Source organism: Eleutherodactylus coqui, chromosome 1 (assembly GCF_035609145.1).
Source record: "Eleutherodactylus coqui strain aEleCoq1 chromosome 1, aEleCoq1.hap1, whole genome shotgun sequence".
Taxonomy (NCBI): Eukaryota; Metazoa; Chordata; class Amphibia; order Anura; family Eleutherodactylidae; genus Eleutherodactylus; species Eleutherodactylus coqui.
The window spans coordinates 221874814-221892539 of NC_089837.1; the positions used below are offsets into that span (position 1 = coordinate 221874814).

The following is a 17726-nucleotide window of genomic DNA, read 5'->3' on the forward strand; positions in this document are numbered from 1 at the left end:
CCCCCTCACAGCGCACACCAAACTGTCCCTGCGCAGCCTTCAGCTGCCGTAATGCCTCACCACCCTCATGTCTATTTAGAAGTGCGTCTGCCATAAGGAGGAACTGCAGGCACACACTGCAGAGGTTGGCACGGCTAGGCAGCGGCCCTCTTTAAAAGTGGCGGGGCGATAGCCCACAATGCTGTACAGAAGCAATGAGAAATAGAATCCTGTGCCACCGCCATCAGGAGCTGCACACGTGGGCATAGCAATGGGGAACCTATGTGTCACACACTATTCATTCTGTCAAGGTGTCTCTGCATGCCCCAGTCAGACTGGTAATATGTACCTTAACAGTAACCGCGTTGGTGGTAATGTGGTGGTGACTGCGGACCTAGTAGCGCGGTTTTATTTTGTTGGTTTTCGGAATGTGGCCAGGATTAAGTGGGCCGTGGCGGGGGGATGGTGGGGTGTCTCTCTTGTAGTGTCGGTAAAGGTGAAATTCTTGGACTGCCACCAGACGAACCAATGCAAAGGCATTTGCCAAGAATGTTTTCCCTGTTGGAGGAGGAGGGGGATGTTTTTGAGGCACTACGTGTCCTCTACACGTGTCCGTGGTTATATGCACCTTAACAGTAACCGCGTTGGTGGTAATGTGGTGGTGACTGCGGACCTAGTAGCGCGGTTTTATTTTGTTGGTTGTCGGAATATGGCCAGGATTAAGTGGGCCGTGGCGGGGGGATGGTGGGGTGTCTCTCTTGTAGTGTCGGTAAAGGTGAAATTCTTGGACTGCCACCAGACGAACCAATGCAAAGGCATTTGCCAAGAATGTTTGTTTTCCCTGTTGGAGGAGGAGGGGGATGTTTTTGAGGCACTACGTGTCCTCTACACGTGTCCATGGTTATATGCACCTTTACAGTAACCGCGTTGGTGGGAAATGGCCTCGCCGCCATCATGTCTTTGGGAAGCCTCTGTTTCCACACCCCAGAGACATACCATTAGCAGCGGTATAGGCAGAGCCCAGAATTCGTAACATTTCAGCCGTAGCATTAGGACAGGCCCCACTAACATATCACTAGCAGCATTATAGCGGGAGCGCAGTCTTCGTTCCATGTCAGCAATAGTAGCACTCAAGACAGGCCCCACTAACATATCACTAGCAGCATTATAGCGGGAGCGCAGTCTTCGTTCCATGTCAGCAATAGTAGCACTCAAGACAAGCCCCACTAACATATCACTAGCAGCATTATAGCGGGAGCGCAGTCTTCGTTCCATGTCAGCAATAGTAGCACTCAAGACAGGCCCCACTAACATATCACTAGCAGCATTATAGCGGAAGCGCAGTCTTCGTTCCATGTCAGCAATAGTAGCACTCAAGACAGGCCCCACTAACATATCACTAGCAGCATTATAGCGGGAGCGCAGTCTTCGTTCCATTTCAGTAGCTGCAGTATAGCCAAGGCCCAAGTTACATTTATGTAGCTAAAGTGTAGGCCAACCCCACACACACTTCTGTACCATGAGTGCAGGTGAAGAACATACAAATTGCTATGATTACACTGTAGGTGAGGGCCCCAAAAAATTGGTGTACCAACAGTACTAATGTACCTCAGTAAAAATTGGCCATGCCCAACCAAGATGGCAGGTGAAACCCATTAATCGCTTTGGTTAATGTGGCTTAAGTGGTAACTAGGCCTGGAGGCAGCCCAGTTTAACGAAAAATTGGTTCAAGTTAAAGTTTCAACGCTTTTAAGAGCATTGAAACATATAAAAATTGTTTAGAAAAATTACATGAGTGAGCCTTGTGGCCCTAAGAAAAATTGCCCGTTCAGCGTGATTACGTGAGGTTTCAGGAGGAGGAGCAGGAGGAGGAGGAGGAATATTAGACACAGATTGATGAAGCAGAAATGTCCACGTTTTGGATAGTGAGAGAGAACGTAGCTTCCATCCGCGGGTGCAGCCTACGTATTGCTTACGTATCGCTGCTGTCCGCTGGTGGAGAAGAGAAGTCTGGGGAAATCCAGGCTTTGTTCATCTTGATGAGTGTTAGCCTGTCGGCACTGTCGGTTGACAGGCGGGTACGCTTATCTGTGATGATTCCCCCAGCCGCACTAAACACCCTCTCCGACAAGACGCTAGCCGCAGGACAAGCAAGCACCTCCAGGGCATACAGCGCTAGTTCAGGCCACGTGTCCAGCTTCGACACCCAGTAGTTGTAGGGGGCAGAGGCGTCACCGAGGATGGTCGTGCGATCCGCTACGTACTCCCTCACCATCCTTTTACAGTGCTCCCGCCGACTCAGCCTTGACTGGGGAGCGGTGACACAGTCTTGCTGGGGAGCCATAAAGCTGGCCAGGCCCTTAAAGACTGTTGCACTGTCTGGGCTGTACATGCTGCTCGATCTACGCACCTCCCCTGCTACCTGGCCCTCGGAACTGCGCCTTCTGCCACTAGCGCTGTCGGATGGGAATTTTACCATCAGCTTGTCCGCCAGGGTCCTGTGGTATAGCAACACTCTCGAACCCCTTTCCTCTTCGGGAATGAGACTGGGAAGGTTCTCCTTATAGCGTGGGTCGAGCAGTGTGTACACCCAGTAATCCGTAGTGGCCAGAATGCGTTGAATGCGAGGGTCACGAGAAAGGCATCCTAACATGAAGTCAGCCATGTGTGCCAGGGTACCTGTACGCAACACATGGCTGTCCGCACTAGGAAGATCACTTTCAGGATCCTCCTCCTCCTCCTCCTCTTCAGGCCATACACGCTGAAAGGATGACAGCCCAGCAGCATGTGTACCGTCAGCAGTGGGCTAAGCTGTCTCTTCCCCCTCCTCCTCATCCTCCTCCTCCTCCTCCTGAACGCGCTGAGATATTGACAGGAGGGTGCTCTGACTATCCAGCGACATACTGTCTTCCCCCGGCTCTGTTTCCGAGCGCAAAGCGGCTGCCTTTATGGTTTGCAGGGAACTTCTCAAGATGCATAGCAGAGGAATGGTGACGCTAATGATTGCAGCATCGCCGCTCACCACCTGGGTAGACTGATCAAAGTTTCGAAGGACCTGGCAGATGTCTCCCAACCAGGCCCACTCTTCTGAAAAGAATTGAGGAGGCTGACTCCCACTGCGCCGCCCATGTTGGAGTTGGTATTCCACTATAGCTCTACGCTGCTCATAGAGCCTAGCCAACATGTGGAGCGTAGAGTTCCACCGTGTGGGCACGTCGCACAGCAGTCGGTGCACTGGTAGATTAAAGCGATGTTGCAGGGTGCGCAGGGTGGCAGCGTCCGTGTGGGACTTGCGGAAATGTGCGCAGAGCCGGCGCACCTTTACGAGCAGGTCTGACAAGCGTGGGTAGCTTTTCAGAAAGCGCTGAACCACCAAATTAAAGACGTGGGCCAGGCATGGCACGTGCGTGAGGCTGCCGAGCTGCAGAGCCGCCACCAGGTTACGGCCGTTGTCACACACGACCATGCCCGGTTGGAGGCTCAGCGGCGCAAGCCAACGGTCCGTCTGCTCTGTCAGACCCTGCAGCAATTCGTGGGCCGTGTGCCTCCTATCTCCTAAGCTGAGTAGTTTCAGCACGGCCTGCTGACGCTTGCCCACCGCTATGCTGCCACGCCGCGCGACACCGACTGCTGGCGACGTCCTGCTGCTGCTGACACATCTAGATTGCGAGACAGAGTTGGAGGAGGAGGAGGAGGAGGGTGCTTTAGTGGAAGAAGCATACACCGCCGCAGATACCACCACCGAGCTGGGACCCGCAATTCTGGGGGTGGGTAGGACGTGAGCCGTCCCAGGCTCTGACTCTGTCCCAGCCTCCACTAAATTCACCCAATGTGCTATCAGGGAGATGTAGTGGCCCTGCCCGCCTGTGCTTGTCCACGTGTCTGTAGTTAAGTGGACCTTGCCACTAACCGCATTGGTGAGGGCGCGTACAATGTTGCGGGAGACGTGGTCGTGCAGGGCTGGGACGGCACATCGGGAAAAGTAGTGGCGACTGGGAACTGAGTAGCGCGGGGCCGCCGCCGCCATCATAGCTTTGAAGGACTCCATTTCCACAACCCTATACGGCAGCATCTCAAGGCTGATAAATTTGGCTATGTGGACGGTTAACGCTTGAGCGTGCGGGTGCGTGGTGGCGTACTTGCGCTTGCGCTCCAACACTTGCGCTAGCGACGGCTGGACTGTGCGGTGCGAGACATTGCTGGATGGGGCCGAGGACAGCGGAGGTGAGGGTGTGGGTGCAGGCCATGAGACGGTTGTGCCTGTGTCCTGAGAGGGAGGTTGGATCTCAGTGGCAGGTTGGGGCACAGGGGGAGAGGCAGCGGTGCAAACCGGAGGCGGTGAACGGCCTTCGTCCCACCTTGTGGGGTGCTTGGCCATCATATGTCTGCGCATGCTGGTGGTGGTGAGGCTGTTGGTGGTGGCTCCCCGGCTGATCTTGGCGCGACAAAGGTTGCACACCACTGTTCGTCGGTCGTCAGGCGTCTCTGTGAAAAACTGCCAGACCTTAGAGCACCTTGGCCTCTGCAGGGTGGCATGGCCCGAGGGTGCGCTTTGGGAAACAGTTGGTGGATTATTCGGTCTGGCCCTGCCTCTACCCCTGGCCACCGCACTGCCTCTTGCAACCTGGGCTGCTGCTGCCCGTGCCTCCCCCTCTGAAGACCTGTCCTGTGTAGGCGTTGCACACCAGGTGGGGTCTGTCACCTCATCGTCCTGCTGCTCTTCCTCCGAATCCTCTGTGCGCTGCTCCCTCGGACTTACTGCCCTTACTACTACCTCACTGCAAGACAACTGTGTCTCATCGTCATCGTCCTCCTCACCCACAGAAAGTTCTTGAGACAGTTGGCGGAAGTCCCCAGCCTCTTCCCCCGGACCCCGGGAACTTTCGAATGGTTGGGCATCAGTGACGATAAACTCCTCTGGTGGGAGAGGAACCACTGCTGCCCAATCTGAGCAGGGGCCCGAGAACAGTTCCTGGGAGTGTTCCCGCTCCTGAGCATGTGTCATTGTAGTGGAGTGAGGAGGCTGGGAGGAAGGAGGAGCAGCAGACAGAGGATTCGGATTTGCAGCAGTGGACGGCGCAGAACTGTGGCTGGACGATAGGTTGCTCGAAGCACTTTCTGCCATCCAGGACAGGACCTGCTCACACTGCTCATTTTCTAATAAAGGTCTCCCGCGTGGACCCATTAATTGGGCGATGAATGTGGGGACGCCAGAAACGTGCCTCTCTCCTAATCGCGCAGCAGTCGGCTGCGACACACCTGGATCAGGAGCTCGGCCTGTGCCCACACCCTCACTTGGGCTTACGCGTCCTCGGCCACGTCCACGTCCTCTAGGCTTACCCCTACCCCTCAGCATGCTGTATTACCAGTGATTTGATTTCCCAGGCAGGAAATAAATTGGCGCAAGCCTGTAGGCCAAATATAATGTTTTCGTTTTTTTGCAAAGGGAGGGCCCCACTGCGTATATTCAATGAACAAGAAGTTTAATATCTGTGGTGTGGCCCTCAAAAAGTGTCACACAACTATAGTGTAGCAGAGTTATTAACTCTAGCAGAGCAGGTATTTGCCAGTCAGGAAAGACAATGGCGCAAGCCTGCAGTAAACCGTAGCTGGTTGCGTTTGATTTTTGTACGTTCTCCATGCAGCACACACGTACACGGAGACCTTAGGACTGACACAGGCAGGCCAAATATAATTAATTGAATTCGCTTTTTTGCAAAGGGAGGGCCCCACTGCGTATATTCAATGAACAAGAAGTTTAATATCTGTGGTGTGGCCCTCAAAAAGTGTCACACAACTATAGTGTAGCAGAGTTATTAACTCTAGCAGAGCAGGTATTTGCCAGTCAGGAAAGACAATGGCGCAAGCCTGCAGTTAACCGTAGCTGGTTGCGTTTGATTTTTGTACGTTCTCCACGCAGCACACACGTACACGGAGACCTTAGGACTGACACAGGCAGGCCAAATATAATTAATTGAATTCGCTTTTTTGCAAAGGGAGGGCCCCACTGCGTATATTCAATGAACAAGAAGTTTAATATCTGTGGTGTGGCCCTCAAAAAGTGTCACACAACTATAGTGTAGCAGAGTTATTAACTCTAGCAGAGCAGGTATTTGCCAGTCAGGAAAGACAATGGCGCAAGCCTGCAGTAAACCGTAGCTGGTTGCGTTTGATTTTTGTACGTTCTCCACGCAGCACACACGTACACGGAGACCTTAGGACTGACACAGGCAGGCCAAATATAATTTCTTTTCGCTTTTTTGCAAAGGGAAGGACCCACTGCGTATATTCAATGAACAATAACTGTGTTGTGGCCCTGCCTACACAATTCTGTCCCTGTAGTATCAATGGAGGGTGCAATGCTCTGCACAGACGATTTTTAGAAAAAAAAAAATATGCAACACTGCTAACAGCAGCCAGCACAGTACTCCACACGGTTAAATGTGGCCCTAGAAAGGACCGTTGAGGTTCTTGAAGGCTACACTCACTCCTAACACTCTCCCTGCCTATGCACTACTTCTGTCCCTAATACCGGGTGCAATGCTCTGCACTGCCGATTTTGAGAAAAAAAAAAAAAAAACACTGCTAGCAGCAGCCTGCACACAGGTAGATGTGGCCCTAAGAAGGACCTTTGGGGTTCTTGAAGCCTACACTGACTCCTAACGCTCTCCCTACAGCAGCACCAGCACGATAGTACTTTCCCTCAGCTAACTCACAAGGCATGTGTGGCGAGCCGCGGGAGGGGCCGACTTTTATACTCGGGTGACATCTGATCGCCCCAGCCACTCACAGCAGGGGGGTGGTATAGGGCTTGAATGTCACAGGGGGAAGTTGTAATGCCTTCCCTGTCTTTCAATTGGCCAGAAAAGCGCGCTAACGTCTCAGAGAGGAAAGTGAAAGTAACCAGAACACCGTGTGGTACTCGTTACGAGTAACGAGCATCCTGAACACCGTAATATTCGCACGAATATCAAGCTCGGACGAGTACGTTCGCTCATCTCTAGTTAGGTTCAGTTTATGCTTACGGTAAAATACTGTACAGTTTGGAACACAAGTGCCATCAGGGCCGTTTTAACACATTGGTGAGCCCAGTGTGAAGACATCAGGAGTGCCCCTGGCCTTCCTGTGCCCCACAACATTGTAAAATTAACAGATATACACACAGAAAACGCAGCCACACATGATTCAGCATACACATACATACCACATGACCACATGCAAACACATATTGATACATACCACATATATCAGATACTATATGCAATACAAACACAACATATGCGTATACACACATACATCACATAAACATACCAAATATATATGCACATACATTATGGTATAAATGCAGCAAATATACATAGATACACATCACATAAACATAGTGGTTTATGGTTGCTCTGTAGTGCAACATTATGTTCCACCCTCTGCACAAAATCTCAGTTGCTACTTCTATTGAGTAGTAGATGCAGAAATAATGTTCCATCTGCAGGGCCCTACTACAATTGATCTATGATTTAAATGGCCCTAGCTGTATGATATAAAAAAAAAGAAGAAGAAGGAATATATTGCCTAGCATGCTCAGTCTAGGCCCCTTCCGATGCTCTTCGGAGCTCCGTCGTGCTTCTTGCAGTCCTTGGCCACCCACAGAAGATCGCTTCTTGGATATGAGATATTATAAATCCCATCTCCAGAAAGCGATAGCTCTGGTTGTTTCTCAAGCGCTGCTCAGCTAATCAATGCAGCACTCGAATCAATGCGATGGCTGTGCAGCGGTTGAAGAACCAAGCACAGCCATCGCGCTCTGGAGGTGGGATTAATGAATTTGCTGAGCCGCGGCATTGGCCAATTCATAAATCTGGCCTCCACAACGTGATGGCTGTGATTGGTTCTTCGACTGCTTCTTAGCCAATCAATGCAGTGCTCAATGAACCATTCACAGCCATTGTATTGGTTGTTCAATGGCTGCATTGCTTGGCTGAGCAGCGCTCGAGAACCAATCAGGGCTATCGCTTCCTAGAGGTGGGATTTATGAATCCTGTAACCAGGAAAGGATCTTCTGTGGGCGGCCGAGGACTGCAAAAAATGTGTTGGATATCCAAAGAGCAGCAGGAGGGACCTGGATCAAGCCTGTTAGGTAATGTATTCCTTCTTTTTTAGGTAATGTACCTAGGGGTTATTTTCAGGGTAGGACTTATATTTCAATCCTACCCGAAAAATCAGGGTAGGTCTTATTTTAGGAGAAACGGGGTATATAGTCAGCTGGTAAAATACCTGAAAAACATGGTTGCTGGCAGATTCGGGATGGTTAGCTGAGAATGACATCCCAATATGATAGGCTGTTCTTTTCTTTTAAAATGTGAAACTTTGGTGGTGATTAGTGGCTTTTTTTAATTTAAAAGGGTATTTTCATTTTAAATATTTATGGCATGCACACAGGATAATAGATGCAGATCCCACCTCTGAGACCTGCACCTGTCTACAGAACAGAGGCCTCCCCGGCCCCTGCCCCACCTAATGAGTCAACCTCTGGCTACTGTATCCGGACGGAGAATTTAGACGTGGTCACATATGTGCATGTCTCTCTCCGTTCACTTCTATGGGAGTCATGCAAACAGCTGAGCACACTTGCAAGGAGGGGGGTTAGGGGTGTCCCATTGTGAAGACAGCAGTGGGTCCTTGAAATAGAAGCCATATTTACCAGACATTTTTAGCATATCTTGTGGATACGCTATAAATGCCTAACAAGATGGACACGCCCCTTTAACACTGTGTATAGAGGAACATACACTTTCTGTGTCAGTTAAACCCTCACAGAGATTATGGAAAAATGTTTTAAGTGTTAAATATATTGGGAAGGACCATATCAAATTATTATGGATGCATACAGTAGTCTGATCCTTAGCTTCATCTGCACGATATCATTTAATGGGTACTGGAAACATTTGTGAGCTACAGAGAGGTATACGTTTCATTGCTGCTACTGAAGTCGAAGTACTAAAAACCTAAGTTATCTTGTATTTGCCAATTGTCTTTAAATTTGGAGACAGTCCAAAAACATGGAGAACTTTTAGTCTGTGTTTTAATTTAAAAAATGGTGTGATTTTTCTGAAGCTGGCGGTATTTGTGCAGATCATTGTGATTATACTCAGATCAGATCAGCTTTGATTATCAAATAATATAATAATTTTGTCTGCCTATGAAGTTATCCACAAAAAAAGGAAACAAAAAGGATACTGGCAACGCTAATTGATGTGTCAGAGCTTACAACTAGGGGAGAATACTTCCCTAAAGTGGCGACCATTGAAGCATCCCACACTTTTTTCTCCTGTCAGAACCGTAAGGAGTGCAACAGACATATAGAGGTCCAGTAGGGCCCAACAATGTTTATGAGTGCTATGTGCAACGCTGAGGTCGCACAGAGAGCTGTAATACTGCCATGCACCAACTGCATGTAGTCTGATGCTAACATATGAATGCTTGATGTAGCAAATTCAAAGTCTATACTATTCTGTTTTTATTTCAGTCTCATACAGTGTTTTCATGTGACACCTTGTGTGGATTCAAATTACTGCTTACTATAATGTCGATGCATATACTTATTTTGTTGCCAATATTCTGGACAGGCAGAATAAAGATATCAAGGCATTTAGTAATTTTGATATACACCAGGTGTCCTTAACACCATAACATAGTAACATAGTGTGTTAGATTTAAAGAAGACAATGTCCATCTAGTTCAGTCTGTTTTTACCCCCCACCCTTGTTGATCCAGAGAAAGGTGAAAACTCCCCCAATGAGGCAGAAGCCAATTTAGCCCATTTGGGGAGGAAAATTCCTTTCCGACTCCATAATGATAGTCAAAATAATCCCTGGATCAATGTTTGAAAGTTCCTACCTGACTCCAAGATATCTAGCCTCCTCTTAAACACCTCTATCAATTTTGTCATCACCACATCCTCAGGCAGAGGGTTCCACAGTCTCACTGCTCTTACAGTAAAGAACCCCCTTCTATGTTGGTGACGAAACCTTCTTTTCTCTAACCGTAGAGGATGCCCTCTTGTTACAGTCTTTTTTCCAGGGGGGGCAGCTTCTGTGGTTCATGTACTTACAGTAACATTGTAAATACAGTGAATTCCATACATGGAGTAGGACACCAATATCAAAATAAAATATGCAAATAAGTAAAGGGACCAGGCTGGTGGGTTTGTTAGCATTTTAACTTAACGGCTTCGGGGCCAGGATTTCTTGGTCCTACAGGAGCAAACACATTTTAGCATTGGTCATGGAAACAACACTACTGAAATGTGTTTAATCATGTTTACTAATATATTACATGTATCTTATAGGGCAATTGACTTGGTCCTAGCACTATTGTACATTAGATGGTGCAGTGTTTATAGTATTTTATAGTTACTTTCCCTTTTACTGCACAGTCAGTCTAACAAGAGTTAGAAAAGACCCTTGGAGGATTTTATAACTTTACAGTTCTTTTTGTTTATTTACAGTCTGATTTCCCCACTTACAAGAGAACTCAGACTTGTAAGGCTTGATTTACTCACAGCTCATTGTGCTTTTGTGGAGTTTTTGTTGCCAGGTTTACTTTGAATGCTATAGCAAAATATTGTAAAGTTTACATTTGTCTCCACTTTCCTTTTTGGCATTCTCGTAGCGTTTTAGGGGTCAGTAGGGTTTCTTTTAAAATCCAAAATGCAACCTGGTCTTGGTATGGTGTTATTTCTGGTATTTTTCCCATAGGCTTTTCTATAGAACTTTAAGAACACCGAAAAAGAAAACATATTCAAAATGTTACTAAAAATACCACCAAAAATGCTTGTAAAGAGCACTATGAACACGAAATTCATGGCGTTCTTTTACAAATGTTTAAGAAGGCTATTGTGTAAGAAGGAGCCCTTCTGTTCTAGGTTACATGCAAACACAGCAAAAGATAGACCCAAATGAAGCAAGAGATTAGTCTTCAGTTTTAATGAAATGTTATGTCATATTATAACAAAAGCAAAGAGATGCACATAAGACTTCAATTACTTTGCACATAGAAGTGTTTTTATTGGGGAAATGGGAGTAAACCGCAGCCAGACACCGCAGAAGGTGACTTATCTACCATGGGAACAAAGTATTTGATATTTTATAACCTTACAAGCCTGATCCTTCTTTCCCTGTCATCTACTGCAGTGGGAGAGTTATGCACCCCCCAAAAATGGTTGGTTTCACCAACTAACTTCTAATAACTTTGGGTAACTTTACATTCAGAAAGTTGCTGGGTATTGGGATAAGTAGAAAAGGGAAACCTTTGAACAACTGTAAGAACATAACACAATAGAACTTTTACCTGTGGTGTTAGCTAATATTTTTAAGGTAACATTGGATGTTCAGATTTTGGATAATCTGAATTATCAACATGTGGCTCGGAGGGTACATACGACTCGCAATGTCACTCTATGTGGCCCCAAGCATCTGGACATAGAAATACGTATGCATGGCTGCTCATAAGTAGTTTCCATGTCACGGTGAAGAGAAGTGGCATATAGCAGAGCAATAGGAACGGACAAGTACTAAGGGTGCACTGTGTAGCCATGTGACGATCCCCTGCGTATTAGGAGAATAAAGTCTCTTGACCCATTTGGTACTCCAGAAATGAGCATATGAGTTAGACGCATTGTATACACATACAGCTCTCTTCATTGAAGTTATAAGACTTATGAAATGCCGGGCCGTTACCTCGACATCCATCATCTACAATGGAGAGAGTCACATGCATTGTCTCCTCCTCTCTAGAGTTCTGATTTGGGCGGAAGGTGACCCCTATTTTCCTTATAGGTTGGAGTCCAGGAAATGGAATAGTTTATTATAGCATATACTTAGGATATACCATAAATGTCTCAGATGGGAATACCTTTAAAGCCACCGGAAGTGGTTTAGTATGGCAATTTGGTCCTCAGACAAGATAGGTTGTGCACACCTAGGCTACAGCATCTAATACTCAGTATCTGTAGAACATAGCTCACTATGGTCTTAAATTTTGTATAGACATCATTATAGTTTAGTTCCACAGAAACTAATGGGTGCCCCCTTTTTCTGGATGGTAAATGCAACCCTGACTGCCACTTAATGATGTTTCCTTGCCAAGTTGGCTTTTTCCCTATAGATTTTAATGGAGAGTCATAAATGTGATTGCTTTATATGCCCTATATTAGATGCTGCTAGCGATCTGTCCTTACTTTATTTGTAGTTTGGGTGATAATTAGGATTTATTTTCCCTTGAAACACAGATGAATGTAATTGGATTGAATAGGTTTGCTACACTAAAAGTCTCTTACATAAATCATTTTGAAAGTGAAACATGAGCACTTAGCTTAGCATTACCCTGTATGTTTTCTCGATGGATTTCCTATGATGGAATGGGTTCACTATTATGTTAAATGTATATTTGGCATGCATCTGTCTTGATAGAGACAGATGGTTAAGGGAAAAGAAAAAAAAAACTTCTACACTAAGTTTGGAGTTAGTCTACATAAGATAAAGATTTAGGATGCCACGTCGGGAAGATGATGAACTGCAGCACGTCGGTGATACTGAGCCCCAACACCAGCCTTGCATGCTACACAGTTAGTACTGACTAAGATGGAAGGTACCGCTCTGCACTAACCAGTTAACAGAGTGTGATTCTGCATGGTGACTATGAGGCTATTATTTTAAATTGATTGTGGGATCAGTACATTTCATATATCTTCATACTTCTCTAACAATGCACGTGGAGAGTGATACTTTACCTATCTCTCATGTACCTCATTTTAGTCCCTAGGACTTGCACTATCCTCCTACATTGCAGGCCTCCATAATATTGCTGTTGCCAAGCTGTAGAGTTAGTTCCGTACCAAATACTTCCACACTTTGTAGTCTTATTCTACAGTAGAGAATAACTCATTTTGTCAGCATTTATGATGTATGCTAAAGCTGTTAGAGCGTGAATGAAAGTTATTTATGGTACTAAGTTTTGTAAGCGTGTTTTATGTTTTACAGTAATAACAAGCAGTGGCTACAGTCCAAGATCAGCACATCAGTACTCGCCTCAGCTTTATCCCTCTAAGTAAGTGACAAGTTTTTTAACTTATGGAGAAAACTGTATATAGTTGTGTTAAGCACAGGGGCAATTAATGGACGCATTTTTAATTCTTTTGGAACTGTTCCATATATTGAATTTCCATCAGCATATACAGAGTTAAACTGCCATACAGCATTACAGAAAAAGTTATGCTTCATATGTGGAAATCAATATGTAGTGTTAAAACTCAGTATGATAAGATTGCTGTGAAGTGAAACAGCTGCAAAGAATTTCATGCTTTGTAATGCAACCATGTCATTCCTAACCATAAACTCTAAAACTGCCTAAATTGTGTTCCCCCTTATATTAACAGTGGTGCACCAGTAATAATGATGGGTTTTATGCAGTCGAAATTTACTATGAATTCAGAGATAAAAATATCTACACCTACATAATATAAAATTCGCACCCACCATCATATTATGGCTCCATGTATCATCTGAGTTGTACAGAGCTATCATAAGGCATCCATAGATTTAAGTCGGGCCATATAAAGTGGCGGTGGCAGAAGGAGTGTAGGACAAAGCTGCAGGGGCTATGCCTCCATCCAATCTTGTTTGATGATGATTCTAGTTATGTGCAGTGATGAGCAAACCAAACCAGTAGAACCATGTGTGGGTAGAAGTTGGCTAAAGGATTGCTTTGGCTTAACACTAGTCCTGAACACTGGTGTATAACACTGTCTAGGAGCCATAAATGCCCCGTATAACACTTTAAGTGTTATATATGGGAGTGATTTTATGGCTCCTAGACTGTGTTATACACCACTTTTATGCGTTTTGATGAACTTCTGGCTTGGTTCAAACTAATTTGCTAACTTTTTGTGAATCAGCCGAACAGAAATTCAAAAGTTCACTCATCGCTAGTGATGTGTGCAAGGCATCTACCTCATAGATGCATTTTAACTCTTCAGTTTCCACATACTTCTTTAATTCAGAAGAACACTTGTAAATCAGATGCCTTTTCAGGACTAAGGAGAATACAGTATGCAAGTGGTACTATAGAGGTATATATGTTTTTTACTCTGTAGTTTTTAATGTGTTGCTTTCAAATTCTTGTATATTTGTTGTGCTTGGCCAATCTACTGATGCCGTGTTGCAGCCTTACAGCACCTCAGCATTGTGTTACAGAACTCAATTATTGATAAACCTTTGGGAAGTGCTCTGTTAACGTGAATATATTGCAGGCCAAGTTCCATCATTAGCTGAGAAGCTTGATTCAGTAACCATGCATGTTGTGGGCAACCAAAACAAGTCATTTTTATAACTCCCCAGCCTCTTTAAATTGGGGGAGCCCATGAACACTTTTTCCTCTCTTGAAGAACCCAAGCTCTCATTCCTACCTTAAAGAATATTTGGGTGCCTGGGGTGTCATTGAAACACTAAACTTTTTCTGATGAGCAGCTATGATCTCCTTCAATGGCCCATCTATCCCTGTAGGTTTCGGCTATCATGGCTGAACAGTACCCAATATATCACATTTGGAATATCATGGTTGCTGTATGCTCTTACGTACGTTTTTGCTGTAAAATTCTTATTCTCATATAGTTGTCAGAATGTATTTCGCCCTCTCCCCCTTTCTTATCCTCCCTATTCCCACCCTTCCTTTGATATTTTTCAAAGATAGTAATGTGTCTATATTTCCCAAACTAGTATCATTTTTTGGGGGATTCCAATGCACAATCACCCTTTTCTTTTATTGCATCTAAACTGAATTTGTTTTAGTGTTTATACAACATTTTTTCATCACATATATAATTAGGTAATTAGGTAATCCTTCCTGAGCACTATTAGTGGATTAACTCAATAGATAATAATAGTGTAGGTAGAAATTGCAGAGCTGCAGAAATTTCCACACCTCCTTCTATTAAGGTACCATTAAAGGGAATATATGATTATACCTTCATCTTTTCCTGTTCTGTTTTTAAGAACAATAAGGAGTATTTTCATCATTCATTTAGTGTATAAAGAATTTTATTTTGTGCAAAATTTGCGCTCGTAATGCACAGTGAATAGAACCTATTGATTTCAATGGCTGCAGTCATGTGCTTGTCTTTTGCATGCGCAATTTTCAAGCGCCAAAAAAATCCCAGCGTGTTCTATTTTGGTGCATATTAGACCATATTAGACCACATTACACTTAATTGGCCATTAAGATCAAAGGGAGAATGCTTGTCTGTTTTTTTGCACACACACATACACAGGGCATGTGTGCATGAAAAATTCTGTAAATTCAGTAAAATAGGTAATAGAATGGCAAAGTGTGGGCAAATTTGCTCATCATGGGTCGGGTTGTTATATATACAAATATGAGCTATTTTTCCATAATGAGTAGTTAGAAAGTAATTTTTAAGTATTTTTAATTTGAAAATTTTAATGAATTTCATATCAACTACCCACTTATTAGATGTACAATGACATTTATCGGATACATATACCGGTATTTGTATTATTATACTAGTGTGTTATTTAACATTAGAAATTGGGGGAATTTTATGAAAACAATTTCAGCAAATTATTTATTAATCAAATTCAGATACTTTTCATTCTTAGTGCACGTTTTAATAATGTTATTATAGTGGGAGAAGCCTCCTAGAAAATTAGAGCTAGTTTGGTTTGCGCATACTCGTAGACGCTGAGCAATGTTCATGGTGGAGCGCATGCACTGTTTGAAACTGGAAATTCATGTCTCTGTCATCTATGATGACTGTATTGTCCACCTCATCTTTGTGCGCTACACATTCCACCGCATGCATGCGCAGTGTAGTAATGCTGTATGTGAGCCGAAAACATTTAGATACAATTGAAAGTGCAAATTATACGAAATTGTGAAAACTTTTATGTATCAAGAGGTATGCTATTTGTACATTGATGACAATTTTCTTATAACAGGTATGTTTAGCATACAGAATTGTTCAAGGGGCATTTCTAATTGTGTTTTGAGCACCATACTCAAAATATATAAAAAGTGGTTTTAAACATGTTATTTATGTTTTAAAAAGGGGACTCCATTTCCCGAAATGTGTTGCCTGTCTGCGATCAATAGATCTTTTATAACTGTGTTGGATTCTGCGCCGTATATATGAACAAAGATTGGTCTGTACTTCATCGACCAGGAAGGATTTGGTGTCCCATCGGGAATTAGTTCACACTAGTAGTGGTTTCTATAGTCTTCTGAAACTGAGCGTTTTAATAGTGTTATGCCTATAGCATAATAGAATCAGGTGAGCCTCCATTGCATACTTATTGACAACTTGATTTTCCTGGGATGTACTTACCCTATGTGGCGCTACTTCTTTGCTCTTCTACGTGAGCCATAATTTAGATGTCTCTATGGTAGAATGGTAAAGAACGGACTCCTATAGGGGGCCCATAGGTAGATTTATCTTTATGGGTTGCCTTGTATTTCCAAATATGAGCTACCTCTTCAACAACAAAGCTAATTAAATAGACGTTTATACCTTTATTGTATATTTGAAAGTACACTGTTAATATTTTCTTGGACAAGATATATATATATATATATATATATATATTAAAGTTAAATCAAATTATTATTTTTTCCTATTAGGCCCTATCCACATATTCTCTCTACACCAGCTGCTCAGACTATGTCAGCCTATGCTGGTCAGACTCAGTACTCCGGGATGCAGCAACCTACAGTTTACACAGCGTATTCACAAACTGGACAGCCTTACAGTTTACCAACTTATGGTATGTTTTTTCTGGTCTTACTCTCTGTTGTGTCACCTGTTTTCAGTGCTCTTCATTTTTAAGTAACAGCTATCAGGAATAATTGTATGCATTTCATGCAGATCTAGGAGTAATGCTTCCTGGTATCAAGACAGAAGGTGGTCTCCCTCAAACACAGTCTCCATTGCAGAGTGGTTGCCTAAGTTATAGCCCCGGATTTTCCACACCCCAACCAGGCCAAACTCCGTACTCCTACCAAATGCCAGGTATAGACGTTAATGCACTAAAAATATGATAAATAGATGTATATGGGTTAGATGTAACTATCTGAGCATAAAATAGGAAGCTTTGCCATCTAATGTTGTTTTCATAAAAATTAACAATTCTGTGACATCTTTTCCTACAACTCTGCATTATGTCCTTTCTTTATTGACAATGTCCAAATGTGTGGGGACACAAGCGTTTGACAAAGAGAATGGTAACATCAGTTGTTAAACTATTCATACCAGGGGCGTAAACATAGAGGATGCAGGGGATGCAGTTGCACCCGGGCCCAGGAGCCTTAGAGGGCCCATAAGGCCTCTCTTCTCCATATAGGGAGCCCAGTACTATGAGTAAAGCATTATAGTTGGGGGCCCTGTTACAGGTTTTGCATCGGGGCCCGGGAGCTTCAAGCTACGCCTCTGATTCATACATTTCTAGAAGGAATAACAGAGGAATTGTACAACACTGACTTGAGGAAAGAAAAAAGATACAAAAACTTAACTTTTACTAACCCTACAATAAAATTTCGCTAGATAGAGATTACATAGAGTAAATACATATGTGCAAATTCATAGTGTAGCTATTAATTTGGGGTTAAACTATTTGGGAGGTGAGGGTACAATCCTCATAGTGACTAGGTTGTAATGATTCTGAAGAATGGGATATTCAGGG

At 44.2% G+C, this 17726-nt stretch overlaps 1 protein-coding gene across 16 annotated transcripts in view; it reads left to right on the forward strand.

The window, feature by feature from the left end:
- The window catches only part of EYA4 (EYA transcriptional coactivator and phosphatase 4), a 294629-nt gene that overhangs the window by 192459 nt on the left and 84444 nt on the right, over positions 1-17726 (forward strand). For 14 of the 16 annotated variants that reach the window (XM_066605631.1, XM_066605656.1, XM_066605638.1 and 11 more), the window contains 3 exons: positions 13017-13083; positions 16669-16811; positions 16913-17056. In XM_066605631.1, coding sequence (XP_066461728.1) covers positions 13017-13083; positions 16669-16811; positions 16913-17056 — 354 coding nt within the window. Of the gene's footprint in view, positions 1-12566; positions 12625-13016; positions 13084-16668; positions 16812-16912; positions 17057-17726 lie in introns of those variants that run through there. The other 2 variants (XM_066605726.1, XM_066605735.1) reach the window with 2 other exon arrangements.